At 45.3% G+C, this 12,603-nt stretch overlaps 1 protein-coding gene across 9 annotated transcripts in view; it reads right to left on the bottom strand.

The window, feature by feature from the left end:
* Positions 1 to 12,603, bottom strand: part of RALY (RALY heterogeneous nuclear ribonucleoprotein) — a 96,605-nt gene that overhangs the window by 7,113 nt on the left and 76,889 nt on the right. For 7 of the 9 annotated variants that reach the window (XM_070420166.1, XM_070420165.1, XM_070420164.1 and 4 more), the window contains one exon: positions 590 to 854. In XM_070420166.1, coding sequence (XP_070276267.1) covers positions 590 to 845 — 256 coding nt within the window. In that variant the 5' untranslated portion in view covers positions 846 to 854. Of the gene's footprint in view, positions 1 to 589; positions 855 to 8,664; positions 8,684 to 12,603 lie in introns of those variants that run through there. The other 2 variants (XM_070420162.1, XM_070420169.1) reach the window with 2 other exon arrangements.

Below are 12,603 nucleotides of genomic sequence, written 5' to 3'. Positions count from 1 at the left end.
CATTCAGACTTGGTTCCAATATCATATACATAGCTGCCTATATACAAAAGATCTAATGCGCATTCATACAAAATTCTAACAAACATACTTATGCCTAGAGCAGTGCTTAGCATGTGATGGGACCTCAACAAATACTTGGTAAATGAATATATGCATATCTGCTTACACACTCATATATATTCTGACACATACTACATACATACCCACTATAAGGTATATGTCCATGTATTCAGTTATATCCACATACCACATACTCAGGAATACACATACAAATATCCCTTCTCAAACATACAATACATACACACTCCACAGCAGACCACCAGCATGGCCACATCACATGTATATAACACCAAGGCCAAGGGTACCTCTTGCTTCAACTGTGCTCCTAGCACCTCCTCCTGGCTCCCAGAAAGCATTCTAACCTAAGCAATCTGTAGCCTAATGCATTGATTTGTAACTACTTAATTTACAACTATTGTTATAACATCTCTGACAGGGATAGTGGGTAGAAGTAGGGGTAAAATAAAAGGGATTAAAAGGGAAGCTGGAGAGTGAAGGCCAACACCTACTCAGAATACTGGGAGCTTACCCAGGGTCTGCCCTGCCAGCACCCGCCCATTCTCTCCCAGCACAGCTGCTCGGGCATGGCGCTCGTTGGCATACTGGACAAAGGCATAGCCCTTGTGCACAGAACAGCCGGCCACACGGCCATACTTGGAGAAGATGGTCTCCACATCTGACTTCTTCACCACAGCTGTGTTGAGGTTTCCGATGAAGACCCGAGAGTTGATGGACTTGGGGTCATTCTTGTTGGTTACGTTGCTTGTCTGGATCTTCAAGGACATGGTGGGCACCTGAAGAGAGAGCCACTGTGAGGCTGGGTCCCCGGGTTGGGCTCAAGGGCTGCCCATGGCCCACATCGTAGCTAAGTGAATTTTTTATGCCTTCCTCTCTCCCCCACCCCACAGCATCCAGCTCCCCATTTTTGCTCATCTTATTGGCTGATGAGCTTTTGTAAAGCACATATGTTCTCTCATTTGGTATGGACAAGCAGAACCAGGATATTTTACAAAGGAGAGAACACACATTCAGAGGTCACAATGCTAGTGAATGGCAAGGCTGGGATCTGAACCCTAGTCTGCTTGATTCTAATTCTTTTAAACCCACTCCATCCTTTTTTTTTTACTTTAAATTATCCTCTTTATTAAGAAAATAGATGACATGGTAAAAAAAAAAAGTCAGACATTCAAAAATGTTAGAGCCAAGTTTTATGCTCCTAATATTGAACTTTTTAAAAAGTCATTTTCCAAAGCAAATTCATAAGCTATAAAGGTGACCGTAATTCCTATTTGCAAACAATGCATAAAACATAAAGTAACAGGCACAGTATTCACATTTAAAAAATGCAATTTGGAATGTAAAACCAACTCCATCTTTAATGCTCATCTCAAAGGCTACCACCCCACACAGGATCTAAATTTGGAGATCTTCCACAGCTTCTGTTCCTTCAATGTAAAACCATGGCCAAAAGTCACAAGGTAATTACAAGTAATGTCTGCTCCAGAACAATACCATTTTATGAGTATTGCTCGGTCTGATCCAGACGTGGACCTAGCTATTGCTGTCCTTACTGGTACCTGCCATTTTGAAAATAAGTCTCACTCAACACTCAGTGTGGGCTCAGTCTTCTGCTCATTGGTGCAACTCCCTTTGGAGAATGCCTAACCCAAGACCCCATGAGTAATACTAATATTTTATCAGAAACAGACTTCAATAACTTCATTAACTTGCCAAGAATGGTCATTCAAACCCATGCCAGTTAGTCCCAAAAAGCCCATTTCTTTCAACTTTATCACAGTCCGTCCCAGAGCTCAAGCCCATGTAAACACTACAATTAAGTCAGCATATTTATCTGAGAATTGTTTTTAAATAAATTTTTTAGAGTTAACTATTTTTTTAAGTTTTTTTTTTTAATATATTTCTTTATTGATTTCAGAGAGGAGGGGAGAAGGAGAGAGAGATAGAAACATCAATGATGAGAGAGAATCATTGACTGGCTGCCTCCTGCACACCCCCCACCGGGGAACGAGCCCGCAAGCCAGGCATGTGCCCTCAGCCTGGGACCCTCCAGTCCGCAGGCCAACGCTCTATCCACTGAGCCAAGCCGGCCAGGGCAAGAGTTAACTATTTTTATACTTACTCATTCAAATTTAGTTCTCTTTGCTAGAGATGATGCCGTACCTACTCTTTGCTCTCTACACTCTGGCAATGTCTTTTTCCCCAAAGGGCTGTATAAATATCTCTGCTACCCCCTCCATAGATAGGTTACAGCTGGGCACAAGCTACAGAGTAAAAGGGAAAAGGAAGCTCAATTTCAGTAGGAAAGGGCTAATGTTAAGCCTTGGCATTTATACTTCTTGGCTCAGTCTTCTGCTCATTGGCATAGGTTGGTGTAACTCCCTTTTGGAGCAAGCCTATCTCAGTACCCCATCTTAGAGTTATTTCAGAAGGTGCTAAAAAGAAAAAAAGGTGCTAAAGACCCCCAAGCCATATGTATAAAATTCTCACCAGCATAAGCTAACGGTAAACTCCTACCTAATTACCTAATATATTTGGACAGAGGGGGCTTCTTTTTAGTAAAATAGAGAAGAGCTAAGTGTACGCTGGAAAATCTGTATCCTTTGTCCCATCAGGGTAAGAGTCCACAATTCTCTCCACAATTCTCCTAGCCTGGAAGCTGGCATGTTCTGACCAACAGATGGCATTGTTTGCAAGGGAACCATAGGTGGGACCAGAGCATTCTGGAGAACCTGCTCCTAGGATGGGCTTGCAGTAGCTCCAAGGATATAGTGGGGTCAAGTGTGCCATCCTAAGTAAGAAAGTCTGAGAGGGCACTGCTATTGCTGAAGAGGCTGGTGCCAGCCTTGGGAATGACCTGGGAGGGACAGATTCTTGATTGTTACTCAGTTTCCCTTTACATCCAATCATCAACATTTATTGAGCAGTGAGGGACACAACAGAGACCCATGAAAATACCCAATACACTGTCCATATGCAGGAGGAAATGCTCGAAATTTGTGGTTTTCTTTGGATTCCCCATTCCTCATAATTCTCTCTGACATCTTTTCTCCTACCTAGATGACAAGCCACTCAAAGGTTAATTCCTTTGCCTGTCTGTGGGTATACAAGAAATTTGTAGGGCTTCTCCATGGTAATCAGATAACTCTCTCCTGGTTGGTTCAACTCAAAACCATTAAGTTTTGGCCCAGGAAGATGCTACCTGCTTTGGCTGGAGGGGACCACCCAGGCCTGGGGTGTGGACTGAGATAGAAAGAGGAGGGGGGGATTATGGTTCAGAGATCTGTTGATGACTGCTGGCTCTGCCACTGATCGGGTTGGGACAAGACAGTTGCTGGGTTTCCTCAGACCTCTAACACCACTGTGCAACTGCTCTTGGTACGATAGATAGCGGGATCAGTACTTGCTGCTTGGCTGGTAAGCACAGTCCTTTCACTTCGGCCCTGGCCCTGTCTAGTCTTTTCTCTCATCACCTAGGGTTTAGACCAGCCGTGGGCAAACTACGGCCCGTGGGCCGTATCCAGCCCGTTTGAAATGAATAAAACTAAAAAAAAAAAGACCGTACCCTTTTATGTAATGATGTTTACTTTGAATTTATATTAGTTCACACGAACACTCCATCCATGCTTTTCTTCCGGCCCTCCGGTCCAGTTTAAGAACCCATTGTGGCCCTCGAGTCAAAAAGTTTGCCCACCCCTGGTTTAGACAGTGCACATAAAAGGACTTTGCAAGCTGAGAAGCTTTTTACAAGATCTAATAACTATTCTGACTAGGTTCAACTTCTCTGTTCTACTAACACTACCATTTGTGGGCCCATTCTAGATGAGGGTCAAGGTCAGACTAGAGCACATTCTGAATGATACCAAGAAGAGACAGCCAGAAGCAATGTCACATGAAGGTCAGTTTTCTGATCTGTAGAGAAGAGACTTGGGAAGTATATGTATGTGGCCGCTCTGGGTGAGGAATCTGCAGAGCCAAGGAGAAATGTCCACCTGAAGCACGCTCCAGGCACCCAACCTCTATACTTTCCGGTCTACACAGCCTCCAATCCGCTTTCAAGGCCTGCACATTGCTTGGAGGCAGGCTGTGCTACTGCTGTGGGTATCCCCCAAGTACAAGGGGATAAAGTCTCTATGGGGACATAGAAAAGCTCAAGTGTCTACATTCATGTCCATGAAGCTCCTACTAGGGAGGGATGGAATTAGGGGTGGGAAGTGGAAAGGAAGCATTCCCAGACTAATTCTCCCAGAACTGCTAGGGTCAGGTGCAGAATCCCAAAGAGTCAAAAATTCTAAATCCAGACACGGTCTTCCAGGTTGTTAGGAAGAAAACAAATTTGTTAGCTTTACTTATAACTTTCAAATATTTAGACATATGGTACGTGGGTCTCCATCTATACTCTAGCTCTGCCTTGCAAAAGTTAGAGACAGGAGTGACAAAGCCTGGGGCACAGTAAGTGCTCAATAAATGTTAGAGAGATAGAGGCGAGGTGAGAAGGGCTAGCTGATGGCCCTGCCATAAGTGGGGCCACTGAGGGCTGAGATCCCAGGCACTTTCTCTGGTCTCTGACCCAAACACCACCCTCCACAGACCAACCATCCCCAACTCAATCTTTCACATGTAATTCTTTTTTGTTTTTTCCAGGCTTCCCCCTAGCTTAGCGTGGGAGCCCTAGAAAATATTGACATCCTACTCAGCAGAAGTTGCTTAACTTGATAAGCTATTTCCCCCCTGGGCTAAACTCTGCCTCACAGATTAGCTATGTAATTGAGAGCAAGGTATTTGCAGCCCCCAGAGGCCCCCTGCTTAGCAATGAGCTAAGGAGAGATAAGTAGAGGGACTGTTCTTGGTGGTGGTGGTAGGAGGGGAGGTAAAACAGGAGAGGGGGAGAGAGACTTTTGAAATGTCAGATTAGCAGGGACCTTAGTGAGCACGAAGCTTCTATGTCCCCACTCTGAGGAACAGAGAATGCCATAGCCATGAGTAGTAGCACCAAGAAACCCATGGGTCCTCTGACTCTAAATCTAGGGTCCTTATATTCCATTTTTCCTTTTGGGCTGATATGAGACAAGCCCCCAGGACAATGAAGAGCTGGGAGGGGGGGAGTCTAGATATGCTATGTTTAAGAAAACCAGGGTCTGGCTCCCAAGTAAGTGTCTATACCTTTACCTGCTAGAAAAACAACTGCTGCAGAAAACTGGGTCCTTAAGCTAATTAAAGCACCCCAGGGACACAGTCTTTGAAATGCAATTTACAGCTCAAAAGGATAGGCTAGCTTCTTCAGGCTAATAAGAATAGAAGAAATTTGGCAAAAACAAATCATTTTCCCAGTTGAAACATTTCAGATGGAAGCTATGTTTTGAAAATCAAGAACCAAACCTAAACATGGGATGAAGTAACAGGGCGTTGTAAAGGTAGAAAAGCCCTAAAAGGTACCTCCACCCCTGAACTCTAGGTAGATGAGACCCACAGAGGCCCATCCCAAGTAAGAATAGCCTCAAATTACTCACTGCTAATGATGCGTCAGAGACTTTACATACCTCATCTTATTTAATCCTCACAACAGCCCAGTGAGGAGGTATTTTAAATAGGGACACGGAAGCTCAAAGAGGCAAAATAGTTGATAAACAGAGCAAAGCCAGAACTGGGACCCAGTCTGTTTAACTCCAAAAACCTATGCATAGAGATGTTTGGGGTACTTAGTCCCACGGTGGGAATGTGTCAACCTGAGCCAGTCACACCCTCTCCTTGGTCCTCGCCTATTCCCGTTTTCTACTATAATGTCTAACACACACTTGCACAGGATTTTAGTAAATAAAGCCAATATATATCCTTGATCCTGACATTGTTGGACCTATTTTATAGATAAAAAAGCCGAGGATCAGCAAAGATAAGTGACTTACCTAAGGTCACCTAGGTAGTGAAGAAAGTAGCTAGGGGGCTTGAATCCAGGCTTTTTGTTCAACATTCTACATCCCACAGTCTCAGAGCACCTCTGGTAAATAGGCAAATCCTCCCCAGCACTGGATCTCTTTTTCTTGAAATGCTCATTTCAGAAGGGGAGCTGCTGCTCTTGGCCTTAATGATTTTCCACCAACACCATCTGCTGGACATCTCTGACCTTACTTTCCAGCATGGAATGAGGGCCACACCAGTCTGTGGCTTGACCTCTGCTCTTCAATAACCCTGGGGACATTTGGGCTTTATAGGAAAATAGCCATCAGAGACGAGGAGGCTATTTCTGAAGAAAGCCAAGCAATTATACTGATCAGTGCCCAGGGCCTCCTTGGTCCGGAGGCTCCTGGTTACCAGGTCAGGGATGACAAGACATCTATTAATCTCATTAAGCTCACCTGGCCCCAGCTCATTAGCATTGCCAAAGAGATCATTACTGGCCAGATAGGACTAACTTTCCAAGGCATGCTCTTTCAGCTCCTGACCATTCCCATGAGAAACCCTGAGCATTCTGAACCGAGGGACCCAGGGATGGGTGGGAGTATAAGGGATACAGGCTACAGGTCCAGGAAGCTTGGACCTGGCTCTACTGATATGTGACCTGCAACAAGTCATATAATTTGTCTGAGCCTTATCGTCCTTATTCTGAAAACAGAAATTATTTTTTTTCCTGATTACCTTTCAGATCTGATATAAAAACCAAATAGGCTAATCAATGTGAAAGTATTATGGTGCGTCTATAACATACTATAAAAGAACGAGGGCTTTAAACTATTTCTATTATTACCCAACACCTTTCCCCTTCATTCATTCAAAAAACATTTCTTGCTTTTTCTCCTCGGTGCTGGCAGTGTGAAGATGCTGAAAACAGTGCTCCTGGGCCTTGTCCTCCACTTGTTTTTCAAGACAGTCCTCTCCCCAGGAACCTGTTTCTTGACTATTTCTTTCTTTTTAAAAAACCCCACATATTTTATTGATTTTTTACAGAGAGGAAGGGAGAGGGCTAGAGAGTTAGAAACATCGATGAGAAACATCGTCCAGCTGCCTCCTGCACACCCCCTACTGGGGATGTGCCCGCAACCAAGGTACATGCCCTTGACTGGAATCGAACCTGGGACCCTTCAGTCTGCAGACCAATGCTCTACCCACCGAGCCAAACCGGTTAGGGCTTGACCATTTCTCAATAGCAAAGGAAAAATGCACAGGATATGGCAGAAAGAGCACAGGCTTTGAAGTCAGACAGGACTGAGTTCCAATCCCAGTCCTACTACTTATGAGATGTAACCTTGAACAGGTCCCTTAACCTCACTGAGTGCCTCAACTACAAAATGGAAATTATGTCAACCTCCAGGATTAGAGTAAGGATTAAAGATAAAGTGCGGAAAGTGCCCAGTATAATGGCTGGGACCAGCAGGTAGTTATGTAAGAAACTAAAATGCCCTATGCCTTTTGAGAACAGAAATCCTCCATATTCCAGCCCTAATTTTCTTTATCATATCATCTCACAATGCTCCACACTTCACCTATGAAGGGAGTCAGGGGTAGGAGGTCTATGCATGCTTTTCTCCTGTCCTAGTATTTTGAGCCAAAATTAGAAACTTCATAAAGGTGTCCTCCTCCCCATTCCTGTCAAATCAGGCATGTATGAGACTGGGAGAGGAAAGAACACTGGCTGGGAGGAATTCTAGGCCTTGCTGAGCTATGGACTCACCCTCAGCTATACCATGAGTTCTTTAGTCCTATATTATGTAACATTGGTATCAGCATACCATAGGCCCAGAAAGAAGACCCCAAAACAGGAGAAGGCAGAACTGGGGCCTCAGTCATCTTTCCCCATAATGTGCTCTGGGTATATACCCTACCTTCCCTGCACCTTGCACTCTAACTCTATCCCTAACTGTGGCCTTCAGTTGAGGCTTACAAGCAGCTCTTATAGAGAGAGAAAAGTAACAAGGAATGAATAGGTGCAACTTTGGCCCTACAATCCCAAAACTGAGTTAGAGTTAGGGACCCACAAATTATTGGCAACCTCTTTTTATTTACTTACTTTTTAAATATATTTTTTAATTGAATTCAGAGAGAAAGGGAGAGGGAGATAGAAACATCAATGATGAGAGAGACTCATTGATTGGCTGCCTCCTGCACGCCCCCTACTGGGGATGAGCCCGAAACCCGGGCACGTGCCCTTGACCAGAATTGAACCCAGAACCCTTCAGTCACAAGCCGATGTTCTATCCACTGAACCAAACCGGCTAGGGCCAACCTCTTTTGTTAAATTTTTGCCAAAGAATTTATCTAAACACCTACCTACTCATTCAATCATAATTACAGATATCAAAATACTCATTGGGCCAACTATGGGCCAGGTGTTAATTAACAAATGCACTGTTCATTCATTCATCCAGCTATTGGTCTGCTACCTGATCTCAAAGAGCTCCCAGCCCCGCAGGGAACACTTACCACAGCCACAAAGCACATGTCACCTGGGCTGGAGTCCACTGACCAGAAGCAACCCAAAGCAAAACAGCCAGGGATATCAGAGAAGGAGTAAGAGCATTATAGAAGGCTTTACAAAAAGAGAACATGTTTAAGGTGAATTCCCACTGAGTGGTGACATGGGGAAAGGCATACCTGGCAGGAGGAACAAAATATAAAACATGCTCCTTTCTCCTCCCTTTCTCTTGGTTTATTGAAACAAGGGCATTTCTCTAGTGCTGTCTCCTCTTCCTTTGACAGCTGCATACTAATTCTTGTCTTGAGGAAGAACAAAAAGGAAAAACACTTGTTTTTTTAAAATTTTAATTCTTTATTGTTTAAAGTATTACATGAGTCTCCTTTTTCCCATTGACCTCTCCCTGGCCACCCCTACCCCTCAGCACAAGCCCTCACCCCCCTACTGTCTGTGTCCACTGGTTATGCTCATATGCATGCATACAAGTCCTTTGGTTGATCTCTTGCCCCCTCAGCCCCCCACCTTCCCTCATAGGTTGTAGTCTGTTCGATGCTTCTAAACACACAACTTCTTTATCTCAGGCACTGTGTTGGAAGCTTTTCAGGCATAATCTATATATATAAAAGCCTAAGTGACCGAATAACCAACCGCTATGATGCACATTGACCACCAGGGGGCAGATGCTCAACGCAGGAGCTGTCCCCTGGTGGTCAGTGCACTCCCACAGCCAACCTCCCCCAGCTGGCCAACCTCCCGCAGTCCCTCCCCACCCCCCGGCCGGCCAACCTCCTGTGGTTCTTCCCCCCGCCCCCGGCAGGCAGGCCCTGATCGCCCAATCAGGGTTGGCCCCCGGACTGGGACAGGGAACCAGGATTGGGTGGCGGTGGATGCGGCCCCTTTCCCAGGGGGACGGAGGGCCGGTTCCCTCTTCAGGGCTGGCAGCCAACCTCCCGTGCCCCATCCCTCCCCCCAAGTGGCAGGCCCTGATCAGCCCGCTGCCCGCCTGCCGCAGTGGCAGTGTGATGGCAAGGGAAGGAGGCGGGGAACCGTGCGGTGGCTGGGCGCTGACGATGGCGATGTCGGCATCCGGTGTCCATTCCTTCTGCGCCCGGCTCAGCGACCGTCACCTCCTCTCCAGCTCAGCCCTGATCGGCCCTGATTGCCAGCCAGGCCTACAGACTCCACCCGTGCACGATTTCAGGCACTGGGCCTCTAGTTTTATATAATTCTGATCACAACCTAATGAGAAATAAGTAGTATGATCTTCATTCTACAGATGAAGAAACTGAGGCTCAGAGAGAGAGAGCTTAAATAATTTGCCCAGTCACAATAAGTGGCATGATTAGGATAAAAGAGCCCCAAGCTTGTCTAGCTCTAAAGCCTGTGCACTTCCCACTTCACAAAATTGCTCCCACTGACCCCTCCCCCTCCAACAGGAAGACTAATCCTGGCTTTGCTGCTGATTTGCAACATGACCTTGGGTTCTGAAACATGTGACCACATAGGACTCTTCCAGGATTAAATGTGTGATTGTGATTATCATTACCAACATTTACTTATGTGCCAGGAACTGCACTAAGTCTTCTGCTCTGAGGTGAAGGTATGTATAATACCCCGTTCACATGAGGAAACAGGGTTGGAGCTTAGTTCTATGTAAGCCATGCAATGCCAGCGCTGGGACCAGCCATAAGAAACCAGAGCTGGTGCCGTTAACCTTGGCCCAGAGTGGCTTCATGCTAAGCAGACCCTGTACCTTCCAGGAGATCAGCTTCTGATCCTTTTCGGTGTAAACTCATGGGGCCTTGCTAAGAGCATACTTTCAACTCCAAGAGCCAATAAGTATTTGCTGTAAGCCTGGGGGATGCCCCCCCTCCTTCCCATGCCTTAAGGGCTGGCTCCTCACTGTGATAATGTGGCAAGATTAGTCACTGCTTGCTGTTGGTTGATTATAGCTATTCTTTTCTGTAAATGAAGTTTAAAAGTCATCAAAGGGTTTGTCAGCTGTGACTTATGAGCCTCTTTCCCGCAGGGAAGTCGGGCAGTGACAAATGCCCCTCTCGTTCTGCCATCTATTACAAGTCGGAAGGTGCCATGTTCCAATTACGGAGACCCCGATGGAGCTCACGGAAAACCCTGCTCCAGGCTGCAGCCATTACTCAGGCCTGGCAGGGCTGCCAGCAGAGCTGCCCTAGGCTCAGGCCCCACTGGGTAAGAAGGGAGTAAGAGCATGTTTCTGACTTTGTGAGCCAGCCCCTTCCACTCCGTACTTTATTATCCTTGGTGAGTTTAGACACATTTCACAAACGAGTAAAACCATGGGCACTATGTGGGCTATCTCAAAGTACCCACAATCAAGACTGGCTAGGACAAACAGACATGAGAAAATAAGATTATGCTGCTAGGTGAAGTAGGTGGAAACATGATGCTCAGGGGGGAGGGAAGAGGATAAAGCACCTAGGATGTTCAGAGAAAGCAGAGACTGAAAGAACCCTTAGAGATCATCTAGTGCAGAGGTCGGCAAACTCATTAGTCAACAGAGCCAAATATCAACAGTACTTCTTCAAAATAGACTCGACCAGGCTGAAAACCGACTTCTGCACATGGGCCACGAAGTTTCAATCGCACTGTACATGCGCCCGCACGTGGTATTTTGTGGAAGAGCCACACTCAAGGGGCCAAAGAGCCGCATGTGGCTTGGGAGCCGGAGTTTGCCGACCACGGATCTAGTGTAATCAATTATATCAGTACTCAATATCCATTATATATCAAGCCCTATTCAGCTAAATGCTGGGGAACCAAAGATGAATAAAACATAGTCCCACTACTAAAGATAGATGAGATAATCCTATAAATAAAAGCCTAATATGCTAAGTGTCCGGTTGTCCATTTAACCAATCAAAGCGTAATATGTTAATGATGTGCTAAGGCCGCTCAACTGCTCACTATGATGTGCACTGACCACCAGGGGGCAGACGCTCCGACCAGAAGGTTAGCTTGCTGCTGGGGTCCAGCCAATCAAGACTGAGTGAGATGGGCCAGCAGGACCTGGAACCCTCCCACAGTCCTTCCCTGGCTGGCCAACCTCCCGAGTCCCTCCCCGGCCCCGATCAGGCACCGGTGGGGTCCCTCCGCCTGGCCTGCACCCTCTCACAATCCGGGATCCCTTAGGGAATGTTGGAGAGCCGGTTTTGGCCCAATCCCGCAGGCCAGGCTAAGGGACCCCACTGGTGCACGAATTCATGCACCGGGCCTCTAGTTATGGTATAAAGAAGTGACTTGCCCAAGGTCACAAAGTCAGTTAGGGTCAGTGATGAAATGAGAAAGCAGGTCTCCAGACCTCTAGTAAAGTTGAGAAAGTGGAATGACAGGGAGCCCTCCTATGTGCCAGGCTTTTTATGCAGAACATGGTACAATACAGTTAAGAGTGCCAATTCCCATTCAAATTCCACCTACACATTTACTATAGACTTAACTTCTGGCAAGTCCCTTAACCTAAGTTTTTTTCCCCAAGTCTCAGAAAAATTGGGATGGTAAGAAAATTTATTTCAGAGTTGTGGTGAGGATTAAATAAGATAATACATGTACAATAAATGCACAGTGGCAGGCAAATATTACATGCCCCAAAATTTTATTTACAATCAAGTAATTCCAAAAATAATAATTTGAGGTATTATTAATCTCATTTTACAGACAAGAAGACTGAAGCTCTTTTTCACTTTGTCACACTAAATAAGCCAGTGCTTCTCAAAACTATTTACCATTTTTAGTGAAGGGCCAGTTTTTTGTTGGTTTTGCTTTTAAAATCTCCAACCCATTATGGACAAACACAATTATAAAATATAATAAAAATGTCAAATTTTACTGTAACAGTTTCTAAGCACTTATTTCAAACTTATATACTTATCACAAACCAGTAACAGTTTGTGAACTGGCATCATTCAATGGGCTACACTTTGAGTAGCACAGCTCTAAGCTTCTCACCCATCCTAAAAATCAAAGAAAACAAAGAACAGAGTTTATTAAATTTCTTTCAAGTCCTTTAGCCTGACTTCTTTTAGATTTTGGTATTAAACTGATTTATTAAAATTTACCTAATCTTTTTCCTTTTACTTCCCTCA

The sequence above is a fragment of the Myotis yumanensis genome, unplaced genomic scaffold, assembly GCF_028538775.1.
Source record: "Myotis yumanensis isolate MYYU_CA2020_CCGP unplaced genomic scaffold, mMyoYum1.0.hap1 SCAF_7, whole genome shotgun sequence".
Classification (NCBI taxonomy): domain Eukaryota; kingdom Metazoa; phylum Chordata; class Mammalia; order Chiroptera; family Vespertilionidae; genus Myotis; species Myotis yumanensis.
Note: the sequence above shows the minus strand (reverse complement) of the source record. Positions and strands in the feature narration are given on the sequence as shown.